The 27695-nt window shown below is 40.4% G+C and overlaps 4 protein-coding genes across 9 annotated transcripts; 2 read left to right on the plus strand and 2 right to left on the minus strand.

The window, feature by feature from the left end:
* The first annotated feature begins 2625 nt into the window (after positions 1-2625).
* Positions 2626-8059, plus strand: tada1 (transcriptional adaptor 1). The gene is made up of 8 exons (XM_046051805.1): positions 2626-2754; positions 3310-3401; positions 3513-3578; positions 3747-3841; positions 4051-4263; positions 5917-6068; positions 6261-6417; positions 7124-8059. The coding sequence occupies exons 1-8, from the start codon at positions 2672-2674 to the stop codon at positions 7274-7276; spliced, it is 1011 nt and encodes a 336-aa protein (XP_045907761.1). The 5' UTR covers positions 2626-2671; the 3' UTR covers positions 7277-8059.
* Positions 8060-8441: 382 nt separating this feature from the next.
* On the minus strand, positions 8442-10533 carry LOC123972136 (transcription factor AP-1-like). The gene is made up of 2 exons (XM_046051406.1): positions 10314-10533; positions 8442-10210 (listed from the first exon to the last, which is right to left on the minus strand). Exon 2 carries the CDS (start codon positions 10175-10177, stop codon positions 9251-9253), a length of 927 nt encoding a protein of 308 aa, XP_045907362.1. The 5' UTR covers positions 10178-10210; positions 10314-10533; the 3' UTR covers positions 8442-9250.
* Positions 9356-23784, plus strand: fggy (FGGY carbohydrate kinase domain containing). Of its 6 annotated transcripts, none has more exons than XM_046051398.1 (16): positions 9361-10676; positions 14251-14441; positions 14901-15012; positions 15444-15595; positions 15858-15946; positions 16208-16323; positions 16481-16609; positions 17915-18018; positions 18582-18689; positions 19321-19382; positions 19713-19875; positions 20836-20910; positions 21051-21171; positions 21375-21469; positions 22686-22747; positions 23223-23784. In XM_046051398.1, the coding sequence occupies exons 1-16, from the start codon at positions 10604-10606 to the stop codon at positions 23302-23304; spliced, it is 1734 nt and encodes a 577-aa protein (XP_045907354.1). In that variant the 5' UTR covers positions 9361-10603; the 3' UTR covers positions 23305-23784. The 6 variants fall into 6 exon arrangements, with proteins under 6 accessions (XP_045907358.1, XP_045907354.1, XP_045907355.1 ...); XM_046051399.1 differs by lacking the exon at positions 9361-10676 and adding an exon at positions 13781-13896; XM_046051400.1 differs by lacking the exon at positions 9361-10676 and adding an exon at positions 13957-14133.
* On the minus strand, positions 23190-27279 carry LOC123972138 (peroxiredoxin-6-like). Its single transcript, XM_046051408.1, has 5 exons — positions 27174-27279; positions 26342-26498; positions 25277-25426; positions 25001-25147; positions 23190-24863 (listed from the first exon to the last, which is right to left on the minus strand). The coding sequence occupies exons 1-5, from the start codon at positions 27263-27265 to the stop codon at positions 24735-24737; spliced, it is 675 nt and encodes a 224-aa protein (XP_045907364.1). The 5' UTR covers positions 27266-27279; the 3' UTR covers positions 23190-24734.
* Positions 27280-27695: the final 416 nt, after the last annotated feature.

Here is a 27695-nt window from a genome sequence, read left to right on the forward strand (position 1 = left end):
TCTTTTAACTTCAAACAACATGTCAAAGGGCAAACACATAACCGTGGTCATACACTGGACTTGGTTTTTACCCTGGGTGTCAGCATTTCCTCTGTGGAATTAGTGGACATGACCATATCTGACCACAGATGTATTGTTTTTAGCTGCGATTCGCCTGTTACTCATGCCGCCTCACCAAGCTCCGTGTGTTCTCATATCTTTAATGAACAAAGTGTTTCAAAGTTTTGCGCATTCTTTCAGATCCAAAGCCAACACCTGTCTGATTCCAACACCAACAATCTGGTCGATCACTTCAATCATATCTGCTTGTCGTCACTAAATATTACTGCTCCTCTAAAGGTTAGGCCTACGTCTAAAGCTAGTAAGCAACCCTGGATAAATGACAGCATTCGCAGCCTAAAAATGGAATGCAAGAAAGCAGAGCGCAGATGGAAAAAATCCAGTCTCCAAGTCCATTACCTCAGTCTGAAGGATTTATTAATTAACTACAATAACATGGTTAAGGATGCGAGAACACACTATTTTTCTGAACTCATTACTACACATAAACACAATCCTATGTTTCTGTTTAAGACTGTGGATCAGCTGGTAAACCCAACCCCTCCTTGTGCCTCAGCTGGAAGTAATGATGACTGTGAATTGTTTTTATCTTATTTTACCTATAAGGTGGTGTCAATCAGAGCCTCTATTACCCCCACTGCCTCTTACTCAGAGGTTCCTCACTAGCAACAAGAGAGTTTTAACCAGTTTTATCCCATCGACTTGTCTGAGCTTTTAAAAACAGTATCACAAATGAGAGTGTCCTCCAGCCCACTTGATGTAATACCTACAAAGTTTTTACTGAAAATAATGGATTCTGTTGGGCCCCATTTGATCTCTGTTTTCAACAGCTCCCTATCTACTGGTTTTGTCCCTGATTATTTTAAAACGACTTGTGTGAACCCACTTTTAAAGAAACCTGGTTTAGATCCCTCCCTCCCACATAATTTTAGACCAATTTCAAAACTGCCTTTTATTGAAAAGATTCTAGAAAGAATTGTGTCCAAACAGCTGCTCACTGTACTGGAAAATGACAAAATATTTCAAAAGTTTTAGTCTGGTTTTAGGAAGTACCACGGCACTGAGACTGCCCTGCTTAAAGTCACCAATGACCTTTTAATGTCTGCTGATGAAGGCATGTGCTCAGTCCTAGTACTCCTGGACCTTAGCGCTGCTTTTTACACCATTGATCACAACATCATGTTAGACAGACTGAGGCACTGGGTGGGGATCTCTGGTACTGCCTTAGAATGGTTTTCATCCTGCCATCCTACCTACCAACTAGAAAGTTTTGCGTGTCTGTAAACAACTATGTCTCTTCGTTCTGTCCAGTTAAATATGGTGTGCCTCAGGGGTCGGTCTTGGGACCCATTTTGTTTTCCTTGTATCTGCTTCCCCTTGGACATATTATCCATAAACAGGTATTTCAGTACAAATGTACTTGCCTGACAGATCCACAGACCCTGGAATGCTGAGTTCACTTAGCGACTGCCTTTGTGAAGTTAAAAAATGAATGTCAAATAATTTCCTCAAGCTGAACTCAGACAAAACAGAAATCCTGGTCATTGGGTCCCAGCAGATGGCAAAACAAATACTGCCATCTGCTGGTTCCCTAGTAAATCACATTAAGCCTGTTGCAAAGAACCTTGGTGTTTGGTTTGTTCGTAATTTAAATTTCGAGCAGCACACCACAAAGCTTGTTCAATCATGTTTTTATCAACTTAGAAATATAGCAAAAATTCGATCTATGTTAACTTTTAAGGACACCGAGACCATTTTACACGCCTTCATCTCATCACGCCTGGATTATTGCAACAGCCTTTTCACCTGTTTAACTCGACTCCAGACTGTCCAGAACTCAGCTGCCAGGCTTTTAACCAGAACAAAGAAATATGACCACATCACCCCTATTTAAGCTTCATTACACTGGCTCCCAGTATGTTTTAGAATTGACTTTAAAATTTTATTGATCACTTTTAAAGCTCTTCATGGCCTCTGGCCTTGTTATATTTCTGAGCTTTTAGTCCCATACGCACCAGCACGTACCTTGAGATCCTCGGGCAGAGGTCTGTTGTCTGAAACTAAAGGAGACAGAGCGTTTGCTGTCAGGGCCCCGAGGCTCTGGAACAACCTGCCGAGGAAATCAGGTCAGCTGAGTCAGTGAACTCTTTTAAGTCCCTTCTTAAAACATACTTTTATAGGAGAGCCTTTCCCGATCTTATTTGACTTTATTTTATCCCATTTACTTCATTCTTTTTTACTTATTTTATATATATCTTAAACGTGTATTTTGGTCTTTTCTATGTTTTCTTGCTTGTATTGTTGTCTTTGCACTTGTTGAAGCACTTTGTAACTTGTTTTTGAAAAGTGCTCTACAAATAAAGATTATTATTATGATCAGGTACCCTAGCTATTGTTGATCTATCATTCTATTTATATTAAATATAAGTATAATTTTCTTATTGTTAGGTAAGGTTAATGATTACAAAAAAGTGCCATGTAGTAGCCTATTCACTGTCAAGTAATATTTTGCATCTTGGAAAAGAAAGCTTACTTGCTACAATAAAGTTAATAGACAAAAAACGGGATACATTACTTGTTGTCGCCGGATGATGACGTCCTCTAAGCCTGTATGATCGCCATGGCAGCTCATGCTAGCGAGCTTGAGATTGCAAAGAAAAATTTAACCGATGCGATTGGCGATAATGTCAAGCAGTAAGCAAAAAGCTGTTTCTGTGTGTTTTGTTTTTGTGGTGTTAGTGCTCTATCCCAGTACTTGATTTGCCGCTGGAATGCAAAGTAATTTAGATAGCTATGTGCAGATTAGCAGCTTGCTAGCACTTGCTAATGTTTGCAGCATTTCTTCTCAGCAGCAGTCATCAATAAGATAATGTTTTTGCAGTTATTCAGAATTATTTGCTTCAAGGATGAAGTGATACAAACCGCAAACCGCCAAGTATAACGTTATTTTTTGCTATTATCGCCACACATTTCATCAGCAACATGTATTTTAACGTGTGTATAGATTTGCTTAAATATTTTCGTTGTGCAGCTTGAGTTAATAGCTTAAAGTGACCAGGGAAAATAGAGAGAAAGTGGGGGAAAGGCCAAATTGTTTCATTCATTTTTTATTAGGTAAGTTGCTGTTGATGCTCTTAAGTTTAAGCGTTTGAAGACATAATGAGACGAAGGGTAATTTATGTCCAACATAGGTTTGTTTGTTTGGTGTAAGATTTGCCTTGTATTGATGTTTGGTGTCTCTCCGTGCAGTTACTGGGCAAACCTGAAGCTTTGGTTCAAACAAAAGATCAGCAAAGAGGAGTTCGACATTGAGGCACGTCGTCTGTTGGCACAAGAAAATGGTTAGAAATTTAAGCAAAAACCAATACTTCATATTGTTTATTTCGAAAAAAGTATGTTATCTGAAAAACAAATGTTGCTTGTTTTGTTTTTCCCTCCTTTTTTCATTGCAGTCCATGTTCACAATGATTTTCTCCTGGCCATTCTCACACGCTGCCAGATCATCGTCTCCACACCAGGTAAGATTTGTTTAATCATTTATTTTCTCTGGAACTGCATGTGAACTGGCAAGAGCCAGTTAGAGGATGTCAATATTGGAAATTGTTGTAATTTAACTGAAGGAACATACTCTTTCTCAATTGTTGTTTCTTTAATGCATTCTGTGTTGTTCTTTTAATGTCCTCTAGAGGGCGCAGGGCCATCGCAATGGCAAAGTAGCTCTGCTTCAAAGCCTGGCAAACCAAAAGGGAAGAAGAAATGTTCCTCTAGACAGAAATTTGATGTAAGTACTTACGTCACATCATCTCTGCATTGGCTGGTTGTGTTCAAGTTTCCAGCACTTCTGCTAAATGCACTTCTTCGAAATTTTCATAAATTATGTCTGGGTGTAAATGGTTTTAAGGTTAGCTGCACCTAATTAATCACCAGGTGCTGTAACAATTCACTGTCTGTATCATTTGCATGTTTGTGTGTCTTGTTTTGCGCCTTCAGCACCGTTTCCAGCCTCAGAACCCTTTGAGCTCCGCCCAGCCTTTCAGTCCACGGGAGGTGGGAGGTGATGAGGAAGAGCTGCGTCTCAGTGCCCATACTCGGCTGCTGCCCACGCGGGGCCAGCTGGAGGCCCGCATGATGGTGACGGCCTTTGAGCTGGGCCTGGATAACATCACAGATGATGCCGTCAGCACCCTGATATATGCTGTTGAGGTTTGTAGCAGTTTTTGCAATTGCAACAATCTGTGCCACATTTGATACCTTCTATCAGCATTTGAGTAGCTATGTGAAGGTGTGTGCCTATGTAACAGTTCAGTGGCTCCACAGTTCTTTTAATAATGTTGATGCTTATCATATTGAACCTACAGTTCAGTACTGTGGATGGTCTAGTACTGTGTACATATAGCTGGACCATACTGACTGTCTTTAATCTGTAGATAAAATTATATAAATAACCAAATATAAGCATAAAATGCAGTAAAAATAACAAAAATGTAAATACCTGACTTTGTATCTCCAACAACACTGACCCAGTGACCCCAATTGTTATTTTTTTTATGTTGTGGCAAAAATATAGATATGGAAAAAATAATAATCATCATCACACACAGAGACATGGAAGCAAGTATTAATATTTTACTTTTAGTCAGTCTCTCAGATACGTTTGTACTATTTACTTACAGGGCAATTTATTGTGCGTTAGGAGACCATAGATTTAACAGGTTGTTTCCAAAACTTCATGTATTAGTTTTGTTCTTGAAATTCATAAAAGTGTCATTGATTCTGTCAAGACGTGAATCATTTTGTAAGAAAATATCTAGGGCTATGCCGAAGTCGTCTATTGAGTCGTCTATTTAAACGAGTTAGTCTTTTTTTGTAAAAGCATAATAAGTAGGATTTTTGTTGGTTGCTGTTTGTAAACACACAATACCAAGTTGGCCCCGGCTCAACAAGCGAGCGAGCGAGAGGGAGAAAGAAGAAACTAAAAGCCAAAGTAGATTATCTTAAAAACAAATTATGAACTGGCAGAAAGCAGAGACAGACACTAACCAAGTACAAGTCAGTGATTACAAAATGGCAATTAAAAAAGGAAGATTCTGTAATCTCAGTTTTCAAAGGACTAAATGAGCTCTTAAAATTACAAATACTGGGCAGGGCATATCTTGCTACCCAATACGTATTAACATGCCACCACCTGAGGGACAGTGAGTTAAGAGAAAGTTGTAGAGTTAAAATAGTTCTCACTTATTTCAAATTAGTTCAACTTGTTTCAAAGTACCTGTTATGTCACACTTTCTTCAATGTAAATATTTCCTGTGCCATAAAAGCCCCATTTAATTGAAAGTGAATAGAGAGAGAGAGAGCAGTGGTTGAGCGAGCTAGAGTTAATGAAGCGTGAGAGTGGCATTAGCAAGAACAAAGCAGTGAATCAGATAAAAACCGGAAACAATCCTACACCACTTGAACTTAATTCTACAAATATTCTAATACTGATATTATTAGGGTAGCCTTATCTTAATCTGCAACTGTGCTGAAATACAGGGTTTAAACAGTATGAATAGACACGCAGAAACAAAAAAAAGCTGCGCAGAATTCAAATGTTGACTTAGAACTCTGATGTCAATGTTATGAATGCAGCTTTGAACTATTTGGACAAACTCATTGGAGAGAAATGTGGTATTTTTTTGTTTATTTTTATTGCGGTGGTTTCATTTTGGATTGTAACTTTTCATTGGAATTCTGTGTCTTAACGTCCATGCAAAGGATTAAAATTAATGTCCTTACTGTAACGCTCATTAAGTATGACTGACAGCTGTGTGCCAGGAGATTGAGAAAAGCTTGACTTTTAGCTCTGATTTATTTCAGCACCACCTGAAAGACGTCCTGACTGCTGTAATCACCCGGAGGAAGGCGTATCGGATACGAGATGGTCATTTCCCCTACGCCTTTGGCAGTGATGTCACGCCGCAGCCTTATCTGAAAAACAGCCTTGCTGCTTACCACAGTGTAACTGAATGGTAGGGACAATTGTGACATAGCTGATAAACATTGTGCAGGTTTTAGAGAAGGAAGTTGAAAGGTAAAACTTTGTTGGTGTTATTTTCTTTGCTCCACAGTTAACCATTGTTTCTATTGCTGTAATTAAAGGGTAGCATAAATGCTGATCACAATTTTAGTCCAAAGTGATTTTTACTTTTTCTCTCTTTCAGTCCCCCTCCAAGTGCTTCTCTCCCTGCTGGCCCGCCACCTCAAGTATCACCTGATGAGGCTGAGCAGCAAGCTGTTCACTTATTGGCTTGTTCTTCTGAAATGCTCCCCGCCCCCCTCCCTCCAATCAGTATGTTTGATCTCCTGGAGGCTTTACAGGTAAGAGAAATGCGCTCACGTGTGTCTCAGTCCCAGGACCCTCAAAAAACATAGCAGCTAGTATTTGAAAAACCCAAACTAAACTTACAAAATGCATTTTTTACATTCCCAAGCATGTGTACACTGCATTGCACAACATTTGATGCAGTTATGTACCTTGGAATTGGGGGCATAAGGTTTTTTCCATAGCATTATACCCAAGTTTATCCAAAACATGAGTGTGATTGACATTCATATTCAAGCAAAAACACTCCCTTGTCCTAACTTCTCATCTGCTTTTCTTAGTTTTAAGGGATCATTTGTAGACAGAGGCAAAACAACCTATTTGAAAGGAAAGGAAATTGTAATTTTTGTCTATTATGGACTAAATGATTAATCAACACTAGTCTATAATTTAATAACTAAATCTAGAGACATTATCTTAAATAGATTCATACATAAAAATTCAGACACATTACCTTATTATCCATTATCAAAGAGTGTTCGTTAGCCAGTGTGTAGAACTCAATGAGCTTCAATAACCATGTTTAGTAATGGAAAGAAGTAATTAGTAATGACCTAGTACTTAATTGCTAGTTTGTTGTCAGATACTTATGTTTGCTGCTTATCACTGACTTTATTGACATTAGTGCATCTGGCCTGCCCTCATTTAATCATAAGAGATTTATGTGCTTAAATATCTCTCTGGAACATTTGTCTGATGTAGGTTCACCATGGTGTGATGCCCTCCCACACCATGTACGCCCTGAACATGGAGCGGATCCTGTCACGGCTCTGGCACCCCAGCCATGAAGAACTAGAGCAGGACCATGTACACCGGCAGCGCCTTGCTGCAAAAGAAGGCATGCTCGTCAGCTGAGAACTGCTGACACAGTACCGTATATAAACTGTGGGTATCATCCGGAAGCCCACATGGAAAATATAAGGGGTTGCAGTGTGTCCAAAAAAAACTGAATTCTTTTTTTTATGATACCTGGAAAATGACACCCACATTGCACAAAAAGATAAAACATGAGTGGAGCAAGATGAAATAAAACTGCTGGCCAGTGGACACAGAGTGGGCCGTCAACTCTAGCCACCAGCTGGCAAATTAGCGCTGTAGCTGCTTTATTTTTGTATATTCCACCAGCTTTTGCGGCAGTCGACCAACCATCATTTGGAATTTCTGTTCTATAGTAAGTATCTAAATTGGTGGTAAAATATTGAGTGTTCAGGACATACCAGCAGCTACAAGCACTGGACAGGAAAATAAGGTTCGGGGCCAGGTAGCAGTGTTAGTGTGTGTGTGTGTGTGTGTGTGTGGGTAAGAAGCTTCTTCATGTTGTCAGATATGCACCACAACTGTTAAATAAACATTCAATATCTTCAATATCTAACTAAAGGAGTTGTCTCCTTTAGTGTTCCTATAACATTGTACAAGTGTGTGGATTAAGGCCATTGAGAATCCATCAGTGTTTCTGGTCCACAATCTGTGTACAGATTAAGATTTTTTTATGTCTCTGTGCACTTGTTTGTGTGCATGATCTGGTTCAGGTTTAAATGTATATACATTTGTATTTGTACCGTTTTCTACACAAAGCTTGTTTGTAATTTATATCACAGACAGTAGTTCACAAAGTAAATAAATGTATTTCTTTTGGTACAAGTTGTCCATATCTTAACAAGACTGAGAATATTTCTTTTGTACCTCGAAACACTTCCGCAGATCCGCTTAGGCCTCATAGGTTTCTTCTGGGAGTCACCAGCTGTTGTGGGAGGACGGTGATTTACATACACGCACGCACACCCCGTCCCAGTGCGCATTGAGGACCTCTTGCCATATTTGGCTGGCTGCTGCTCACTTCCGACACCGCTGTCCAATGGGTGGCCTCGTAGATTCACCAATCTTTACAATCGCCACACACTGCACTGGTGACTCAATATCCTGTCCGCCTCAGTTCCTTCAATAACAATGCGTATTACATGCAGTGTACCGCAAGGCTGCATTCAATGGTGAATGATTAAGTACACAAAAATTACTCTCATGCGTGTCCATAACATTTTATTTTTTCATAGGTACAGTTCCGAAGTGCTCAAAATACAGCGTACAAATGTTACAAAGTGTTAATTCAGGTTTAACAGTTACACCTTGATCACAAACTTGTATGAACATAAGTGTTAAGAAAGTAAGGCAGTTTTGTCAGTAAACGCTACACACACCTACGAGAGTCCTTGCGTAAAGATGTGAGGTTTTTTTGTTAGTGTTACTCTGTACATACTGTGTGGTCGCTGGTGGGATACTAAGTGCTCGACTTATGTCAATATGCATAAACTGCTACGTGACATAGTGGGAGATTTGCCAGGCAAAGCCTCATTCCCAATGTGTTTCTGACGATTTGCAATTTGATCCCACACAGGTCTAATATAGCACGCAAGACTGCGTGGGAGCTTTTTCAATTTAGAAATCTCTTCAGTTTTGGACACTTGCCATGGTACCTTGGCTTGACTGAATAAACATTTGATCTTTGTTCAATGAAAAAAAAATAAAGACAAAATTGCCAGAAATATGTACAAGTCACAGGGGTCAGAGGGGTGTTTGGAACAAATGCTCTCTCTGAACTGCAGTGTGTCTGTGCAATAAGTTTGGTGGACGCAGACTATTGACCAATTACAAGTAGCCCATATCTTCTCAGTCTCCATTCGTTGCTCAAATGTCTGCGAAAACTTAATGGATACAGCCTGAGCAGATAATTTGGTGGGGAAATGACATGAGACGCAGGGACTTCCCCCGCGGGCCACTTTAAGCTGCATTTGGTCCCCAAGAAATGTCCCTTGGTTCTTTCCCCATGGTATTCTAGAAAGCTTGGAGCTGCTGCGTCAAAATGAGCTGGCAGCCGCTGTTAACGTGGTCCATGACCTTTTGCTTGAGTAGAGCCAGCTCGTCCCGGAGGACGTTGGCAGAGGAAACCAGTTCCGTGTTTTGGCTCTTCAGGTTTTTGACCCTATCCTCCAGCCGGGAGATCCTCTCCAGCTTCCTTTTCCGGCATTTGGACGCGGCCACCCTGTTCCTCATGCGCTTCCTCTCTGCTTTGATGCGCTCCTGGTTCTCCATGTTGATGGGGGAGAGCGGTGGGGTGTCGCCGGACATCTCGGGCACCGTCTGCGGCTCCTCTTTGAGTGCGTGTAGCCGCTGGTGGTCCATGTGGTTGTGGGATGACGATTGGGAAGCCGGGTAACTCATAGGTGGGTGCCTCTCGCTGGCAGGTGCAGACGCAGAGCCCATAATCCGGCTGAAAGTGCCCAAGTTTGTGTACTCCGGCGGGTCGGTGCGCACCGTGCAGCTGTAGGGAACCCCGCCGCCCTCAGACGCAGCGGAGCCGGATACCATGCTGTTGGTGGCGCCGGCCTGTGCGGGACCCTGCTGATGGTAGTGGAGCTCAGCCAATGCCCTCACAAACCCTTCAGCAAACCCCTCCTGCTCGTCGGTGATGTTCTTGGGACAGACGAACTGGGTCGGGGTGGGAGTCGTCAGCCCGGTGCAGGACTGAATGATTAATCGCTCCAATTCAGGCGAGGCCAGCTTCAGTAACCCGACATCAGGGGACGTCAGGATGTCCAGGGCCTTGGAGCTCAGCTGGGGTTTGAAGTTTTTTGGGTCGTTTAGGTTCAGAGTCATGGTCTGTTTCAGGGTTTTGGGGTTGAACCCATACACCGTCGTCCCGTCAGAGTTGGACGCATTCACGGCTTCGTCGTAAAATGTCGCTTCCATTTTTCTGGACATAAAGTTTTTTATCACCTTTAGGGAGGTCTATTCCTTAAAAAAAAGCACAAGATCGAATGGTTTACATACGTCCTGTGACTCTCTTTCTCTTAACTGTCTTGTGAAAGAGTCCGCCTATTGTTGAAGTTCAACTCACTTGACAACTTCGCGTCCGGAGAAAACTTTTCTCTTGTGAACCGTGTGATCATCAACGGAAAACGTAGTTCCCCGCCGCCGAGCCTCGGTGTTTGTACACCTGAAGTATCCTCTCTGATTTATCCTCCTTCCCGAAAATCTGGAAACAGAGCCTGAATAGGGATTATACTTTCTATCACTTCCAACGTGGAGACGAACTTTATCCACCTCTAAGCTGCAGCTCTACTGAAAATAACAATGATGTCATTTCTACGGACTCTGATTGGCTTGATCTGATTTGGTGGGCGGGGTATGTCTAATGACATGCAGGTTGCTCTGACAACTAGCCATATCTCCGCCCCCCCGCGATGGCTTATGGGATTAGGTAATGCAGACAGTGCAGCAATGTACTCTGGGATTACGTAGTGTTTTTGAATATTTAGTTACCCGCTCAATTATTAGTTACCCATCTTAAAGTGAGGGCTGGTCCAGATGGCGTATAGAACTTAGTCGTGATTAACACATGACAGCAAATCAATATTCTTTTAATAATAGGCTATGGTTTTGATAAGCAACATATTGCTTACAGAATGTTTCACAGATCACTAAATAAGAGCATATGCAAATGAGTAGCCTACCTAATTATCAAAATGCAGACACTTGAAATTGTCAGTGTCGCTATAGGCTAAATGTAGTTATAACAGTTCAGAAAATGAGTGCTGTTGGATGGTAAAGTAGTTAAGGGTTAAAGACAGAAGACAGAAAGTGAGGTCATAGCCTACCTTCACCAAGAGCTCTTCTGTTGTAAAGAACAACACATTTTAAAAACGTCTTTCCACTCTTCTGCATGTTTGAAGTTCCTTTTTTAGTTCTTGCAGAGAACTTAAGGAGCATAGGCCTATAGGCCAACTAATATGACTGGAGTTTTCAGAAGCTCACAATATTCTTGTACACAGGGCCAAACACTCAGTGTACAGGAAGACAGGCACGAGTGGGTATGAAAATAGATCACAACCAACATACGCTACCTATAAATAAGTCAAATTGTTATTGTAACCTGTGTATGTTGAAGTACAATTAATTCATATTGGTTTCTAGAGCTAAACAATAAACTGAATCTAAAAAATATACAGACATTATGAATTTCTTTCTGTCTTATACATTTATATTATACTGCAGATTCCAATAAATTGTTCAATTCTCATATAATCAAAGTGGAAATAACTCCAACACCCATTTTCTTAATATATTATATGCTTGTCATTTGTAACATACTGTAATTTTTTAATAATTTATAACATACCATAGTCAGCAGTACCCAGCACATTCATTTATCATTTATATATAGATATATCTATATTTAAACTTTCATAGATGAATAAAGTTCAAGCTTATCTTAATTAACCAGCTCACAGTAAATTGCAAATGTCCAGATGTTAAACTGGCCATATCTGTAATAAGGACAAATGACAAATAATTGCATTTATAGTTATCATGGTAAATGTATCATGATATACATTTTAGCCCTCAAACGTATAGGTCGCTCATGCTTATCACTTGGCCACTTGATCTTTGCCTGTAGGTAAATGTGAAGCTGCACTTCATGACTGAAGGCTCTGTACAGCTGCAGTCCAGTCTGCCTCCCCCATTGTATTATTCAACATGCTCTCCTCAAGCCAACTATAAATAAGTTAACAGCCCCAGACAGCCTGGGAGAACCAGAGCTGCCTGAGGTCAACACTCTTGAGATGACATGTTGTCCTCACAACACCCATTTGGAAGTATTTGACACCCTGAAGTGGAAATCCAGTGCTGGAATGCTTTAGAAACATTTGTGTCTAATACCACAGCAGCAATGGAGGCAAACAAGGCCTCCACTTTTTCTTTCTTTCCTTCGGTTTTCCATTTTCCTCTCTTCTAATATAACAGAGCATCTTACAATGTAACAATAACTTTCTGAGACACTTTACTCTCTCTGTTTCTTTCTGTACACCTGTGTTAAGCCCTAGAGAGTATTTTCCTATCAAACTACCGCTGTCCCCCGGCCACGCTTCCTGTTTCTTTGTCAGCTTTTCCCCTCTGCTGGCCTGATGGGGTTGCTTTTAAATAACAGCGCTTCCCTCCTCCCCTGCCCAGGCCAGCTGTTTCCACTGCATGAAGTTTTCTAATCAGGAGCTGGTCCTGCCTGCCTCCCAACAGGCCAGCTTTTGATGTACCCAGGTGGGACAGTAAGGTCCATGGAAACAGTCCTCCTTTCATGAGAGGAAAACACAGAGAAAGACTATATATGCATGTGTTGATGTATGAACAGAACAAAGTTTTGATTACCTTCAGGCGTGGACTAGAGGGACACATAGACGCACACGCAGACACGTCGAGCAGTGAGAGAGACAGATGAGCTTTCAAACACTGTCCGTGCAGTGTTTGTGGAAGGCCATCTGTTTCTTCCTGTCCTGCTGCTTGGTTTCTCTCTGTACTCCATCTATGCTGATCATTCCTGGTCCAAACACGCTGATCACAGCCAGCACCACTTCCTTTAGACAGCTGTTGATCTCAAGAAAAGAACACATTAGAGTAAAGAGACAAGGAGGGTAGAAAGTTTGACATGTCAAATGTTTTTGATGGCCTGTCATCACCTCAACCGTTTTGCAACAAATCCCATTTTGCAGCCCTAACACTACACTACTCTAGATTGGTCCTTCATTCAGCTGTGTAATTCATGTACACTGTCTGTACCCATGTTGTTGAGTATTTTCATAGATCTTATTCACAGAAAATATTTTGAGTTTTCATAGCACGAAAACACATGTTTAATACATTAACGGTGGCTGCATACCATGTAGTCTCACCAATTCTGGATCCTTCGCATTGTGCGTGCTGGCTTAACGGCATGACTTGCTGTAACCCTTGAGTTCCACTCTGTTTCTTGTGTGTCTGTTTGTGTTAATATGATTTAAAAAAAAGTGCACCAGGAGAATAACATAAACTAAAACAATAAAGCTCTTAGAATTCGGCCTAGATCAATGATGCATCTTTAGTGTTTAAAATTCCTATAAAAATATAAAATTATTATAAAATAATTGGCTTTTGGTCCCCATGGAGGTATGGGGCCCCCCAGGTAGTTTCCCACTTTGCTCTTTGTTTAACCTCATTTTTGCTCCAGAAAACTTTGATCCAGCCATGAACATTTATAATAGTCCTATTGGACTGCTTTAACAAACTGTAGCATGTTTCTGTTAGCAGTAACACTAACGTTAACAGCTATGCACTCCTATCTCCCACAATAGCCAGTACAGTAATGCATGTTAGTATAAATGTTAGTAAAGATTTTGTTTGTGTTGCAGTGATTTTTTTCAAGGCCTATTGACCTTCTAAAAACCTGGACTCTCCAAAGACAACAAGATAACAACTTGATGATAGAGAGAATCTAAAATAACCCATTCGTGGTGCTTGCCAGTTTTTACTTCGTTTTCGACTTTGTCCTTTTTGGCCGCTTTCGCGTTCCGTCGCGGCCACCGTCTGCAGCTCAAAGTACACTTATCAGAAACTCAAATCTGATTTATTTTTTTTTCTTTTCTGCGCTGTAATAATATTTTGATCTTCCGGTAAGTTCGGAGAGGTCGTTCTAGCTGATGTACAGATTTCCTCTATGTTTGATCACGTCTGTAATGCGTATTTGAAATGTTTTTCTGTGCAAATCATTAGTGAAAAATCACTAACGTTATCTTCCCAGTTGCTGCACTAGTCTAGTAACGTTAGTGTTCAGTTGAGGTCTTGAGGACGATTTCAGTGTGTGATGCGCCAAGAAGACATAGACAAGAAATAATGAATTAAAAGCAAATGTACGATATTCTTGCGTTGAAATCTCTGTTTACCTGCACCTATTTCGAAACGGGTTGACATTGACCAGTTAATATTTAACACCGGACCTTCTCCTGCTATCCCTCCTCCACATTCAGCTCGTCTCATGGCAGAGGTCTACTATGTTGGAGTGGACGTGGGCACTTCCAGTGTGAGGGCTGCACTGGTGACCAGGGCGGGCCTGCTGAAGAGCACTGCAGAGGAGCCCATCAGCATCTGGGAGCCCCAATCTGACCATTATGTCCAGTCCTCCACTGAGATCTGGGAGAAATGCTGCACAGTGGTCAAAGTAGGGTGATCTCAGTTTCCCAAGCTTTTATTAACATGTCCTCCATAATCAGATGCACTTAAGTAGCTTAGTTTTAGGTGTTTATTCTGATCTTAAGATATTTAAATTGTTATCCGTTACTTTCCACTTACTATTTTAACCGTTTATCCATTACATGTAGCTAACATTTCAGCTCTTTATAAATTACTTTTACTCTTTCGACCATTTCTCTGTCACTTTTTGCTGACTATTTCAACTTCTCTGTTAATTTGCTATGGTAGGAATTGGGCACTGTACAGACAGCTAGTTGTCAATACATTTACTAAACATCAGCATCGCACCAGTTTGAGGTTCTATTTGGATGTGTATTTTTCTGCTTAACACGAACAAGTCATATTTAAAATTAATTTTAAAATTAGCTAAGATACTTCACTGTCTTTCCAAGAAACCAAGCATTTATTTATTGTTAATCTATTCCAGCGAGTTACCCAAAGTGTGGAGAGGAGTCTGGTACGAGGGATTGGCTTTGATGCCACCTGCTCTCTAGTGGTTTTGGACCAAAGCTTCCAGCCTGTGCCAGTCAGTCAGGATGGTATGTGAAACACTTTGTTACCCTATGTACCTCACAACTCACTCATAGGTTTTGCTTCAGGAAAACTTTGTAAAGCGCCATTAATATACACCTTATGGGTATATTACACAGTTTAGGTTATACAGTGTTTTTTTCTTGGACATGCTGTTTTAGTCTAATGTGAAGGGGTATGTTATTGATCCCTAAAGGTAATATCCCCTCCTCCACTACGAGGTCAGAGGTCAGGGTCAGCTACAGAGCAGAGCCCTGCCAGATGGTAGGGATTCATGTTTTTATCAATTAAGCAAGGTGGACACAGGGGATACTCAGGTTAAATGACTCCTAATAGACCAATTTAATGTTAGAATTGCATCTGGGATATTCAGTCCATGCAGTATTAAATATTGGTATATGTATATATGATGTCTTTTCTTTACATTTTGCCTTCCAAGGTGACAGACAAAGGAACGTGGTGATGTGGATGGACCATCGTGCTGAAGAGCAGGCTGCTCGTATAACAAATGCCGGCCACAGGGTCCTGAGCAGGGTGGGAGGGGTCATGTCACCAGAGATACAACCCCCTAAGCTGCTCTGGCTCAAAGAGGTGAGAGGTGAGCAAGGTCAGCACAGGACCACTGATCTCTATGCTTTATTATCCCTGTCTGTATTGGCTGGTCAGCATGTGCCTAGTGTTGTTTTAGAAGTCTTTCAGCCATACCGCCATTTTTCTTGGGAGGCATCTGATAGATTGAATCTTCAAAACATGGTGAAGTTTCCATGCAAGTGGTTTGTTGGTCAAGGTCTGGTAGTACATACATGTGCTATTATTTCTCTCAGTGATCACTTTCCTCTTGTCTTTTCATCAGAATCTAAAAGAAAGCTGCTGGAACAAAGCTGCTCACTTTTTTGACCTTCCAGACTTCCTGTCTTGGAAGGCAACAGGCTCTTTGACACGGTGAGCTTTGCTGGATGATGGTCATTGTGACTGTGTGATACATTATCCTTGTATCAAATGTCTGTTTAAAAGAAAGAATAGGGTTGTCCTCTACATCAGGGGTAATTCTAAGAAATTAGTTTTTTTGTCATGGAAAGCAACAAAAGCATTTTGATTTTTTAAAATGTTGCCTTCACCAGATGCTGTTAATGTGACCCCAAGCTGTACTTTAATGAATATATTATGAGACATGTTTCAGTACTACTCTGCAACGTGTCGCAGGTCTTTATGTACTCTGGTGTGTAAATGGACATATTGCCCTCCAGAAGGATGGGATGCCAGTTTTTGGACTAGCATTGGACTGGAGGATCTCCTCGAAAACAGTTATTCCAAAATAGGTAAAAGAAATTAACAAACTAACAGTTAATTAATTGTATATTGTAAGATTTTAAGAAAATCTGAAAATATTGGTAGGAAGCTTCACAGAGCATTTGTATTATGATCTTTTCAAACACATCATCTTTAATTTAAGCTGTGCTGTTTTCTGCCACCCAGGCAGTGTGACGTGTGCTCCAGGGAGCCCGTTGGGGGACGGCCTCACCCAGCAGGCAGCAGCAGATTTGGGTTTGGACCCAAGAACTGCAGTTGCTGCTTCTCTCATTGATGCTCATGCTGGAGGCCTTGGTATTACATCCTAAATCTGTTTATTGAACCAATCTTCTTCTGCCAAATTTTATAAATTTTTTTCGAAGGTGCATAAGGTAACTTTGCAGGTTCCCCTGTTGCTTTGAGAAGCAACAGCTTTTAAAATATAAACTGACACATTTCATGAAAAATGTGTCATAAGCAAGGTGTATAAGCCCAACCCTGCTAGACCTTGACGCTTCAAAAGACATTAAATGGAAAAGGGAGGTAGAAGATTTAAAGTTAATGTCTAAAGTTGACATTTTGGTCTAATTTGTATGTATGTAATGTCAAAAATTAAGATACTTATCCACAAGAGAACTTAAATAAACTTCGTGACAAATTTCTGGTTACATTTAGATATTTCTTGCACACGGCCACAAGATTAGCATGACTGTAGTTCTAGACAAGGTCAGCTTGAAAACACTCAAATTTTAATCTTAGGGGAATGTGAAAATCAAGCAGACTAATGGAATTCCAGCCAACAGTTTTCAGTATCTTGTGCACAAAGTTGAAAATTGACCAACAAAGAGTCCCATAAGCAAATAGTGTATTTTTGGGAGAAAATGAGGATGTTTGGTAAATTTCAAAGCCGTCTGTCCATTAGATTATTGCACTCTGAGCCAGTAGTTGTCAAGATAATTTGCTCAGGTATAGACAAACAGACCGAGTAAAGAAGAAATTGACACACAAAGTTAGCTGAAAGTAGTAGTGATACAAGAGGGGGAACTAGAATCGAAGCAGGAATGTTGAGCTAACTCGTGAATTTTAGACTGCTTGCCAACCAAAACTCCCCCAACTTTAATTTTCTGTGCAACAATAATTAATAATTTAATTAATGCCGCTGTATACTGTATCTGTAAACACCTTGTTAGCTTCCTTGCAGCAGTATTTTCTTTGTTACAGAAATCCTAACCATCTGGTTTTGTTCTTAGAGATAAAACTGCTCATGAACTCTGCCCTCTGCCCTCTGGCTGTGACCTCTGCCGATCACACAATGTTGCATCAGTCAGAGGTTAAAAAACGCTGCTCCCGTGCATAGATGAACCTTCCACCTCAAACTCAAACCAGCTTGACAAACATTCTTCCAGCAGTTAGTGTCACTGCTGGATCCCAGGTGAAGGTTAGAGAACCACATTAAAAGGATTTAAAGCTTTTGATCTGCAAATCATTGTGATTAGTCCTTGACCGGGCTTTAACAGGAGTTTTGTAAACTTTGTTTGGGTAATATTACATTACCACCCCCTGAAAAATTAAAATAAAAAAATTAAATGTTTATTTATTTATGTATGTAACTCCTCCCAGGTGTTATAGGTGCAGATGTAAAAGGCTTTCACTTGCCCTGTGAGGACCAGCCAATCACCTCACGCATGGCAATGATCTGTGGGACATCAACCTGTCACATGGCGGTGAGTGGGTTACGTTACCCGTTGTACACTTCAGTGTCAGTGTTTAGCAAACACTGTGCTTATGTGCTATTAAAAAACATAGACATGGTGTGATCTCCATGATGACCTTTCTGACACATGCACACTTTACCGAGAATGTCATAACTAATAAAATACCTCCTATAATTAATCATACAATCACTGCCTATGGTGTGTTAACTGAGTCAACTCTGAAGTGATGTAAAAATAATACACAGGTGTGCAATCAGTTAAAAGAAGTCTTATATATTTTCCTCTCTTCCTTAATGTTTACGTATATTATATGTTCAGTGAATTGTTATTGTATGTAGAAATTATCCTGTGTGCACAGACCAATGGCAGTAACTGTAAGTAGTGAAGCAAACTGTTGGCAATCTTGTTTTGTTGATCTGGTTTCCATTGCCATTTAAAACATAAGTACAAAAAGTATTTCTGTTAGCTTTTAGAGCATGCATACCTTTGTAGATGTAAACTCATTGTTAGTGTGATATACAGATATACAGTGCTAACTAAAACATTACATTTTTCACCTTTGTGTGCATCAGCTCAGCGAGCAGCCTCTGTTTGTGCCAGGAGTGTGGGGGCCCTGCCTGTCTGCCATGGTGCCTGGCATGTGGCTCAACGAGGGAGGACAGAGCGCTACGGGAAGGCTGGTCAGTCCACTCTCAAGCTTTATACATGACTTTATTGACCGGGTTTATGCAGCACAGTGACAGAAAACTGAATGCAAGTAGAGACAAAATGTATAAAATCCATGTGACCATGCACCCAGAAGACACCCAGACGTGATCAACACATCTGGCCACATAAACGATGACATTTAAAGCAGGCTGTCTCCTTTATAGTAAATAAATGGATGATGTAAGAGTGACAGTTATTTCATCAGTTATTTCAGGGTTTTTTTTAGTTGTAGAGAAATTTATTATTAACAATGTTTATAAACTATGAACAGTCATATATATATATATATATATTAGTAAAAAAACAGAATATTTTGTGGTTTCTGGCTGGTTTCTATTAAATACCTATTGGGTTTTTTAACTGTGGGTTTGACAAAATAAGCCATTTTATACCATCCCTTTAAGCTCCATGGGAATTTCATGGGAATTTGTAAATTGTATTTGACACTTTATTGATTAAATTTTTGGCCAGTAATTGAAAATAACTGATAAATTAATCAGTGACGATATAAAATCAGAAGTTGCATCTTCACGAGCCTTTATGCCTTTAGCTGTGTCATCTCTAATACTTTCTGTTAAATTGTGTTGCTCTGTCCTCCCTCAGATCGACCACATGGTGAAGGGTCACACCGCTTACACCCAGCTCCAGGAACGGGCACGGCAGAGGTCAGCTGATGCGTTTAGTGCTGCACTTCCCGAAAATATTCTAGCACAGCTGTCATCTCTGTTCAGCTGACGTATAATAAGGTTTAGTAAGCTTTGGGAAGGTTAGAAGCTTAACTTTTACTTAGAATTAAAGAAGAATGCTCTGGTATAATTTTCATGCTCGCCTACTGACATGGCTTACTGTTACATGTGATTAGTAACAGATATTCCTGCTATGTCATGTCATAATGCCTGTAAAACTTTCTAAACAAAGTAGTGTCCATACAGCACCATCTTTAATGACATTTTATCAGACGGAGCTCTTTATTTGCTTGCTGTTCTTTTTCCAAGACTTCCTTTTACTGGAGAGAATATCTACAGCTACCTGAACAGCCACCTGAGTTTAATGGCCAACTCCGGTTCTGCTGTTGACCTGCTGGGCTCCAGTCTGCACTTGTGGCCAGACTTTCACGGGAACAGGTCTCCCCTGGCAGACCCCACCTTGAAGGGCATGGTGAGAGAGTGTAACTTATGACATAAAATACTATTAAACAAAGCGTGGGTTTTTAAGTTTATTTACCACCCTAACCTACAGAGATGGAGCGATCATTGCAGACCCTCCTCTAACCAATTTAGTTAAATTTGATCATTTTAGTAAATAAGGAATAATTAGTAAAGCATATTATGGAAGCATAATGCTTATGATTAAGTAAGCAAATAATTAAGTATGGAAATGGAGTTGGGGTACAGCCCCACATGCCCCATAAACCACAAATTATCATTTTTACATTTCTTTGTGTGTGTCGATTAAACAGATGTTGATTAAACAAATGAACAAACAAACATTTGTTAATTAGTGGACTTTGGGAGAAATTTTAAATTTTTGACAGAGCCATGGTAGCTGTCCACTCGCTATGCTAAGCTAATCGTGTCCCTGCTCCGTACGTAAAGCACAGACATGACAGTGGTATAAATAATCTCATTGAAATTGGGTATTTCCCAAAATATTTAACTATTCTTTTAAACAAAATAAATGCATGATACAGTTAGCTAGAAGCTAAATGAAACTGGTAACTTTTAGCCAGGCTCTGGGTCATTATCATTGCATCACAAACGATTGAGTTTTAATTTTTTTATTTTTTTTTTGTAGATGTCGCCTTTATTTTTTTTAACATTGCACTGACAACAGTTTACATTCACTGCTAAGCATTCAAAAAAGTATCATGATTTTGTAAGTGCAAAGAAGAAACTTGATCAGTTGAGCATGAAATGATTTCTGTGTTCAGTCAGCTAATTGTTGTTTCCAGGCCGTATCTGCAGCTCCAGGAAGCAGGAAGCCAGTGAGCAGATAACTGGTGAACATTGTTACAACCAAATCGCTGATTAGAGATCATTTACGGTTTTCACTGTCTGGTGACTCCTATTATTCAGCACTGAGACATTTCTTCATGAATGACTCATTACCATTTTGCAGGTGATCGGACTGTCACTCTCCCAAACTTTGGATGACTTGGCCCTGCTCTATTTGGCCACTGTACAAGCCCTCGCTGTGAGTCTACTGTGTTTCATTTGTTTCAAATGACCACCTCTGAGCCTCAGTCTGACATCCAAGTACCTTAAAGTACGAAAGAAGATTGTATTTGATTACCTGTAACCAGATTCCCCTTGTGTCTTTTTCTCTGGTTTCAGCTTGGTACTCTTCATATTCTCGAGGCTATGAAAGAAGCAGGACATGACATCAGAACCCTCTTCCTGTGTGGCGGGTTGAGCAAAAATGCTCTGTTTGTACAGATTCATGCCAACGCTACAGGTATAACCAAGGGACGATGACTGTTTTGTGAATTTAGCTAAATAGGCATTTCACCCCAAAATATAAAGTAATGGCATCACAACAACTTTTGTTTCTCTACAATTTCTACTAAATAATCCACATTGTTATCAAAACTTTTGTTGGACAGTATCTCCCGTGGAGGCTTAAGCCAATTCTAATTTTTTCAGTATTATACTTTTCAGGATTGCCTGTGGTGTTGCCTGACCAGATAGAGGCTGTGCTAATAGGAGCAGCAGTCCTGGGTGCATGTGCATCACAGGACTACAGCACTATACAGGTGGTGTGATACACAAACATTACATTACATACCGTAGTATGTAAACTAAGACCATAAAGTTGACAGGGGCTTAGGCAGAAAAGGCTTTTGAGACTTCATGCAGTAAATAGCTTTTTGGGGGCTTAAAATTTTCCTTAATAATTAAAAATTTGTAGTTGTAATTTTAAAATGGCCTGTGCAGTCTTGAACAATAACACACTTGTAAATCAGCCCACTGTATGTTGTTTTGTGCTTCTGAATGCACTGCTTTGTGCAGGTTGCATTAAACAGCTTAGTTCTGTAAAGCATAAAATATTTCTATATGTTGTAATTAAGGATTTTGGAGAAAATATGTAAGAAGGACCTTGTGTGCCTGAAACAACATAAAAATCAAGTGCTAATACAATCTTTTTAATTATGTTAATATCTTTCAATGCCATGAAAATAAGTTAAAACAGTGCTAATATTGAAGCAAAAATGTAAAATTTGTAGATACGTCTGAAATTTGCTGTTAAAGGGGATCTACAGTTATTTAGTATTACACTTCCATAAAGGTGGGGGAATTGTGTGACAGATAGAAAAATAATTCTCAAAATTTGTTCTAGTGAACTTGAACTTCATGGGTTAAATGTTTGTACATTGAAATTTTATTGTGCAATATATTAATTTGTTTGCAAACCAATCTTATTTTAATGAAATTTAAGAAATTGACTTCAGAAATGTAAAATGCCACGCTACATGCACATGGTACAGATCTTATAATCACTGACTCAATGCCTCCATCTACTGGGTGGAACCAAAATTTACATTGCTTTGCTTGCTTCAGTCACAGAGTGGATTTGCACTCTATGTGTTTAAGATATAAGCGATGATTTAATCTGTTGCTAGGTCAAGCTATCATCCCTTGGTGTCTCAGTACCAGAGCTCGTAGCACAATGGCAAGCCTTTAAGCCAGATATACTAAAAATAAGACTTTGGACTAGGCTGCACCTGTTTTCAGTCATAACTACTAGCAGGCAGTTGTGTCTGATCCTCAGCGCTGCACACAGTCATGTAGCTGGATTTTGTAGGTTTAGCCAGGAGAGAGCCCCAGCACTGCATTAGTCATAAACTCAGCCACATCGAAACCACTGCAGTTGGCTTGTGTTAATACTATAACTGGGTCACGGCTGGCCTAAAACCGAATGTGCATAACATGATTTATTGAGGGATATTTGCCTCCTAATTTATGTTTTAGGAGGCAATGGAGAAAATGGCTAAAGTGGGGAAAGTTGTTCAGCCTGACAATGAACTCCAGAGGTGAGACAAAGAGGGTTTTTTCCCCAAATATTTGGTGATGTCACGGTTGCTGTAATGGCCTGTGGGATAGTAACAAATGGATCAAATATATGCCCAATTTAGTAAGAATGCATCGTTTTTACAGAGCCATATGTTAGAATATCCTATTCTTTTATTCTGTCAATTCATCTAAATTCTTAAACATACTGGACATATATGCAATTTATTTCTAATGTGAAGGAAATTGCATCGCTTTTAAATGTGCAAAATGACCCACATAGATAAAGATTGATTGAGTTATAGGTATTTTTCTGTTAAATGAGTCCATTCATTCAAGGTGAAACCAAAATGTTATACTAGTCTCCTTAAAGTCAGCCAGGTTATGAGAAAAACTTCACATTTAAGAAGTCTGCATGTTTTTATTACAATGAAAACTGAAACATACAGTACTATGCATCAGATTTGTGTAATTATTTTCTACATTTCATTTTTTTAGCTTCTATGAGAGAAAGTACAAAGTGTTCCTGCGACTGTTCGCCCACCAGAGGGAGTACCAAGCCATCATGAACCAGAGATGACACTGCTGGTGGGAGGCGGCCGAGTTGGAACTGACTCTCTCTGACGTAATAGTGATGACAAATCCACACACTGGAGACAAGAACAGTAGTCTTAACCCTGCTAATTTCCATGATATTATTAATGGCCCAGTTTGAAGGAACCTGAAGGAAAACCGCTCTCTTTGGCTGACTATCTGTCAGGGGTTAAGTTGGTTCTGGATATATGACTGGCAGAATTTAGACTTCACACATGCTCGATTTAACACCACCTGGCAGATGACAGTAAAGAAGACCTTTATGGGGACAAGCTGTTGGAGCTTTCCATGGCTGTCTGTCCTTGTAGATCCACTGTTGCATTTCTACCCAAAACAAAGAGCAGGATGCAGGAGTGAATGAGGTAACATCGACAGATTTTACAGTGTTCACTTGCTCCATCCAAAGTCACAAACCGGCAAGTACTGACACCTTCAAATGTATTCCTAATAAAAAATTTAAATGATAGAACCGTGCTCATGCCAGTCACTCCAAACTAATGTCTTTTGATATATAATTTAGTGAGCTTCAACTAAGTGGTGACACGCTCATTCATTTTTAAAAACCATGTCCTTTGTTCTATCTTCACTGTATTTTATCTTATCTTTTCATTTCCTGTTTGTAATTCCTCCACTGTCCTTAAATTGTCCTGTCCGCTGGTCGCAGAGAGGAACCTGTTGCCAGCAGTTCCCAGGCTCAAAGTTGATAAGCTCTTCACCAATGCTGTCGACCCGGTGACTGGGAACGCCAAATCCTACACAGCTGAGTTAACAGCCGCCTTCAAACAGAAGTAAATTATGACAAAGAGGGGGCAGGGAGAGCTCTGCTGCCCAACACTAAGATGTTTCTAAACAGTGGAGTCCAGAAATCATGACAGAGTTATTCAGTGAGTTTGCTAAACATCATTCTTTAGTAAAAAATTACTCCTAATACTCATCGCTACATAACCATGATCTATATATAGATACAATAAATCCACAAGACTTTCTGTGAAAATAATCAGTGTGGCCTGGCAAAACTAGTGCAAACTTACAGCAATCAGTTATGTGAGAGTAGACAATCCCAGGTTTATTGATGTAAACCTAAAATGAGTACTCACTACCCAGGCAAGGCGACCACATTATTTCCTCACCCTTAGTGTAAATGGCACCACAAACCACTTCCTCCTGCAACATTGCAGCTTTATTATTGGTACAATGTACATGTTTAAAACTTATTTTAACTGTAAAAACTTATTTAAAAAGTCTTACATATTCTAAAAGGCACTGGTTGTCATTTGTCCACTGACTTGTTTTTCTACCTGGTGATCAGAACTCAAGGTTCTTGAAGTCAAGGGTTGAGAGCTGCTGGATCATAGGACAGTCTGTGTGACATTTTGTAAAGCGAGTGTTGAATATCAGTACTGTCTCTGCTTGTGCTTATGGCTGGGGCGTGTAACGCAGGTACTTCTTGCCAGAGGGCAGGTCTTTGGTGTAGACACCACCTGGGAACAAAGAGGCAGCCTCCTCCTCAGACATGCTGGGAGGGACCATCACACAGTCTCCAGGCTGGCGGAAGGCAGACACGGAAAAGAAATGGGGGTTATTCTCCATGGCATCAGGTCAATTCCTGTTTCTATTATCTCTGTAGTCAGCTGCTGAAATGATTGGTGCCAACTGAGGTCACTTTGAAAGGCGTGACATACCTTCCAGTCGGCAGGTGTGGCCACTCGTTTCCCTGCTGTGATCTGGAGTGAGTCCACCACTCGCAAAATCTCATCAAAGTTGCGCCCAGTGGTTGCTGGGTAGAGGAGTGATAGTTTCAGCCTTTTGTCAGGGCCAATGATAAATACCTACACACAAACAGAGACAGAGAGTAGGAGCCTGAGAGGGTTAATCTCTACTGTAGGCTTGAGAGTAGATATTGGATATTAAGTTTGAATGCTGGCTAAAAACATATGATTTTGACTGTTAAGTCTTACACAGCGGGCAGTGAGCGGCATGCCATCTTTGTCCTTCTCATCAGGGTCCAGCATGCCCAGGGCCACTGCCAGCTCACGTTTACTGTCCGCTATGATGGGAAAAGGCAGCGTGCAGCAGGCAGACTCCTCACAGTTGTATGCCAGGATGTCCTGGTTAGTACAGAGACACAAGCCCTTAGTTATTTAAACCAAATTGGTGCAACACTGATGTAGTTCTGTTGTCTTATCCAAACAAGTGATATTTATGATAAAAACAATTGAAGAGAAATGTGTACGGCAGCACAGACAGTAGAGGCAAACTGAACAAAATAAGAAAATAAAGAAGAACAAGATTTGGCTATAAGATGCTCCTAAAATGTGCAATATGCAGAACCCATAGCAAACCCATAGCTGACTTTTTTCTTTAACTGCATAGTTAATTACATTTGAGCATACCATCTTATCAAATTTTCCACTGAAACTGTGGAATCAAACCCAGTTTGTCTTGTAAGGTTTTATGTCTATAAAAAATCTTGGGACATTCAGTATGTTCTGGTTGCCTGCTCTCCCAGTAAGCATTTGAAATTTGCAGGTCACAAGATTTCCACATTAACACTGCGCTAACTTTGGTTGAAAAGTAAATGTTTCTTTTCACAGCATTTACATGTGTAGTTAAGACTTGGGACACTAAAATATACTGATCTAAGTCATCTAATTCACTTTTAAAATAAGGGTTATGTGTAACCTGTCTAATTTAAACAATGGTAGCCTGAACTTCTTTTGACTCGCGAAAAGCGATGCTTACTGGGTTGAAGACAGAGCTTAGCAAATTTGATACTAAGTATGTTTTTTAATGGAAAAGTGGATAAGACACATGCCTTTGGTGTGAGAGACCCGGGTTCAATTCCCACCGTCCCTGCTTTGGATTAAAGCCTCAGCTAAAAGAGTAAATGTAATGCAGTGGTAAGTTTAAAACAACAGAATCCTCCAAATGTGGACAGCCTTATGCTTCCTCAGTTTTACTGATCAGCACTGTGTGTTACTCTGGATGTGGTGTCAGAAAACAGGTGGATGTAGCTATCACACCTTGCTCCAGCCATGGTGATCCTCCAGGAAGTCGATGGACAGCGCGATCATTTTGACATTGCGTTTACTGAACTCACTGCTCAGTCTGGCAGCTCGACCTAGCTCTGTGGTGCACACAGGGGTGTAGTCTCTCGGATGGGAGAACAGGATTCCCCATCTGGAATGAAAAGAGAGGTTAGTGAGGCTGTGTCTGGTGTATGCCAAGATCAGTGCTTCGGTAAGCACAAACATATTTCAGTCTGACTTGGTTTCCTCTCATCACGTCTCTTTTTCTTGTGGTTACTATTGTTGCACAATAGGATGAAGTTGAATGATGCACCTGATACCAGACTGACAGGATGTCACCTCTTTGTCACTGAAATGTTTTTAAAATGATGACAAGAGGGGAAATGGTGGGGGGATATTAAGTTTGACCTCTGTCTGGTCTTACTGATTCTTTTGATTTGGATCATCTCACCATGTGATCATGAAGGCTTTGGTCTTGTCATAAACAGTTGTTGCAGTTGATAACTGCATGCCAGAGCAAATTAGTTTGTCCTTTTGTCCACCACATTATAAATTATTTTTAAATGACATATGCACTTGTAGGCCAAGATTCCACCTTTATATGTTTATAGGTTTTGGTGTTATAGCCTATAGGCCTACAGCATATAGCCAAAGGTCTAAAGCAGAAGTTAAACATCAGTAACAGGAACTCCGCGCAATCTCTCTCTCTCTCTCTCTCTCTCTCTCTCTCTCTCTCTCTCTCTCTCTCTCTCTAGTGAACTGAATTCTCGTTAAGCCTACGAATCAATAACCAACAACAATAAACACATTTAATAAGCCTACTTACGAATCACCGAGAAAATCGTGGAGTTTAATTTTGCCAGTGGTGGTCTCTGCCTCGAAATCAGGCAACACATCTCCGAGCAGCAGTCCGGGCATTTTCAGTGCGCGAGGTGTTCCGTCTGTTCAGCTGCAGCTGTGATGAAAGAAGATCAAGATAAGGCGGAAACGTCCCCCTGAAGGCCACGCGATTTACATAAGCATCCACTGTCAACTGCACAGGGCAGCATACATGACCGCATCCAGACATCCACACTGTGGTGCGTTTTGATTGATCGATTGGCGCAGTCGTCGCAGGGATTGACACATTTTATTAAAGTGCAGCACTGAAACACATCTCCAATAAAATATGTAGCCTAATCCTAAGCTAATAAAGAGTGCATTATGTCTGGGAAGTTAGTTACTCTGCATTATCTACATTTAAAACTAAAGGCCAGTCGTTGGGTTTTTTTTTTAAACCTGTCCCGCCCAGCAGCCTGGAATACAATATGAGGAGCTGGATACCATGTGCCAGACAGATTTAGCTTTA

Source organism: Micropterus dolomieu, linkage group LG06, assembly GCF_021292245.1.
Source record: "Micropterus dolomieu isolate WLL.071019.BEF.003 ecotype Adirondacks linkage group LG06, ASM2129224v1, whole genome shotgun sequence".
In the NCBI taxonomy this organism is placed as follows: domain Eukaryota; kingdom Metazoa; phylum Chordata; class Actinopteri; order Centrarchiformes; family Centrarchidae; genus Micropterus; species Micropterus dolomieu.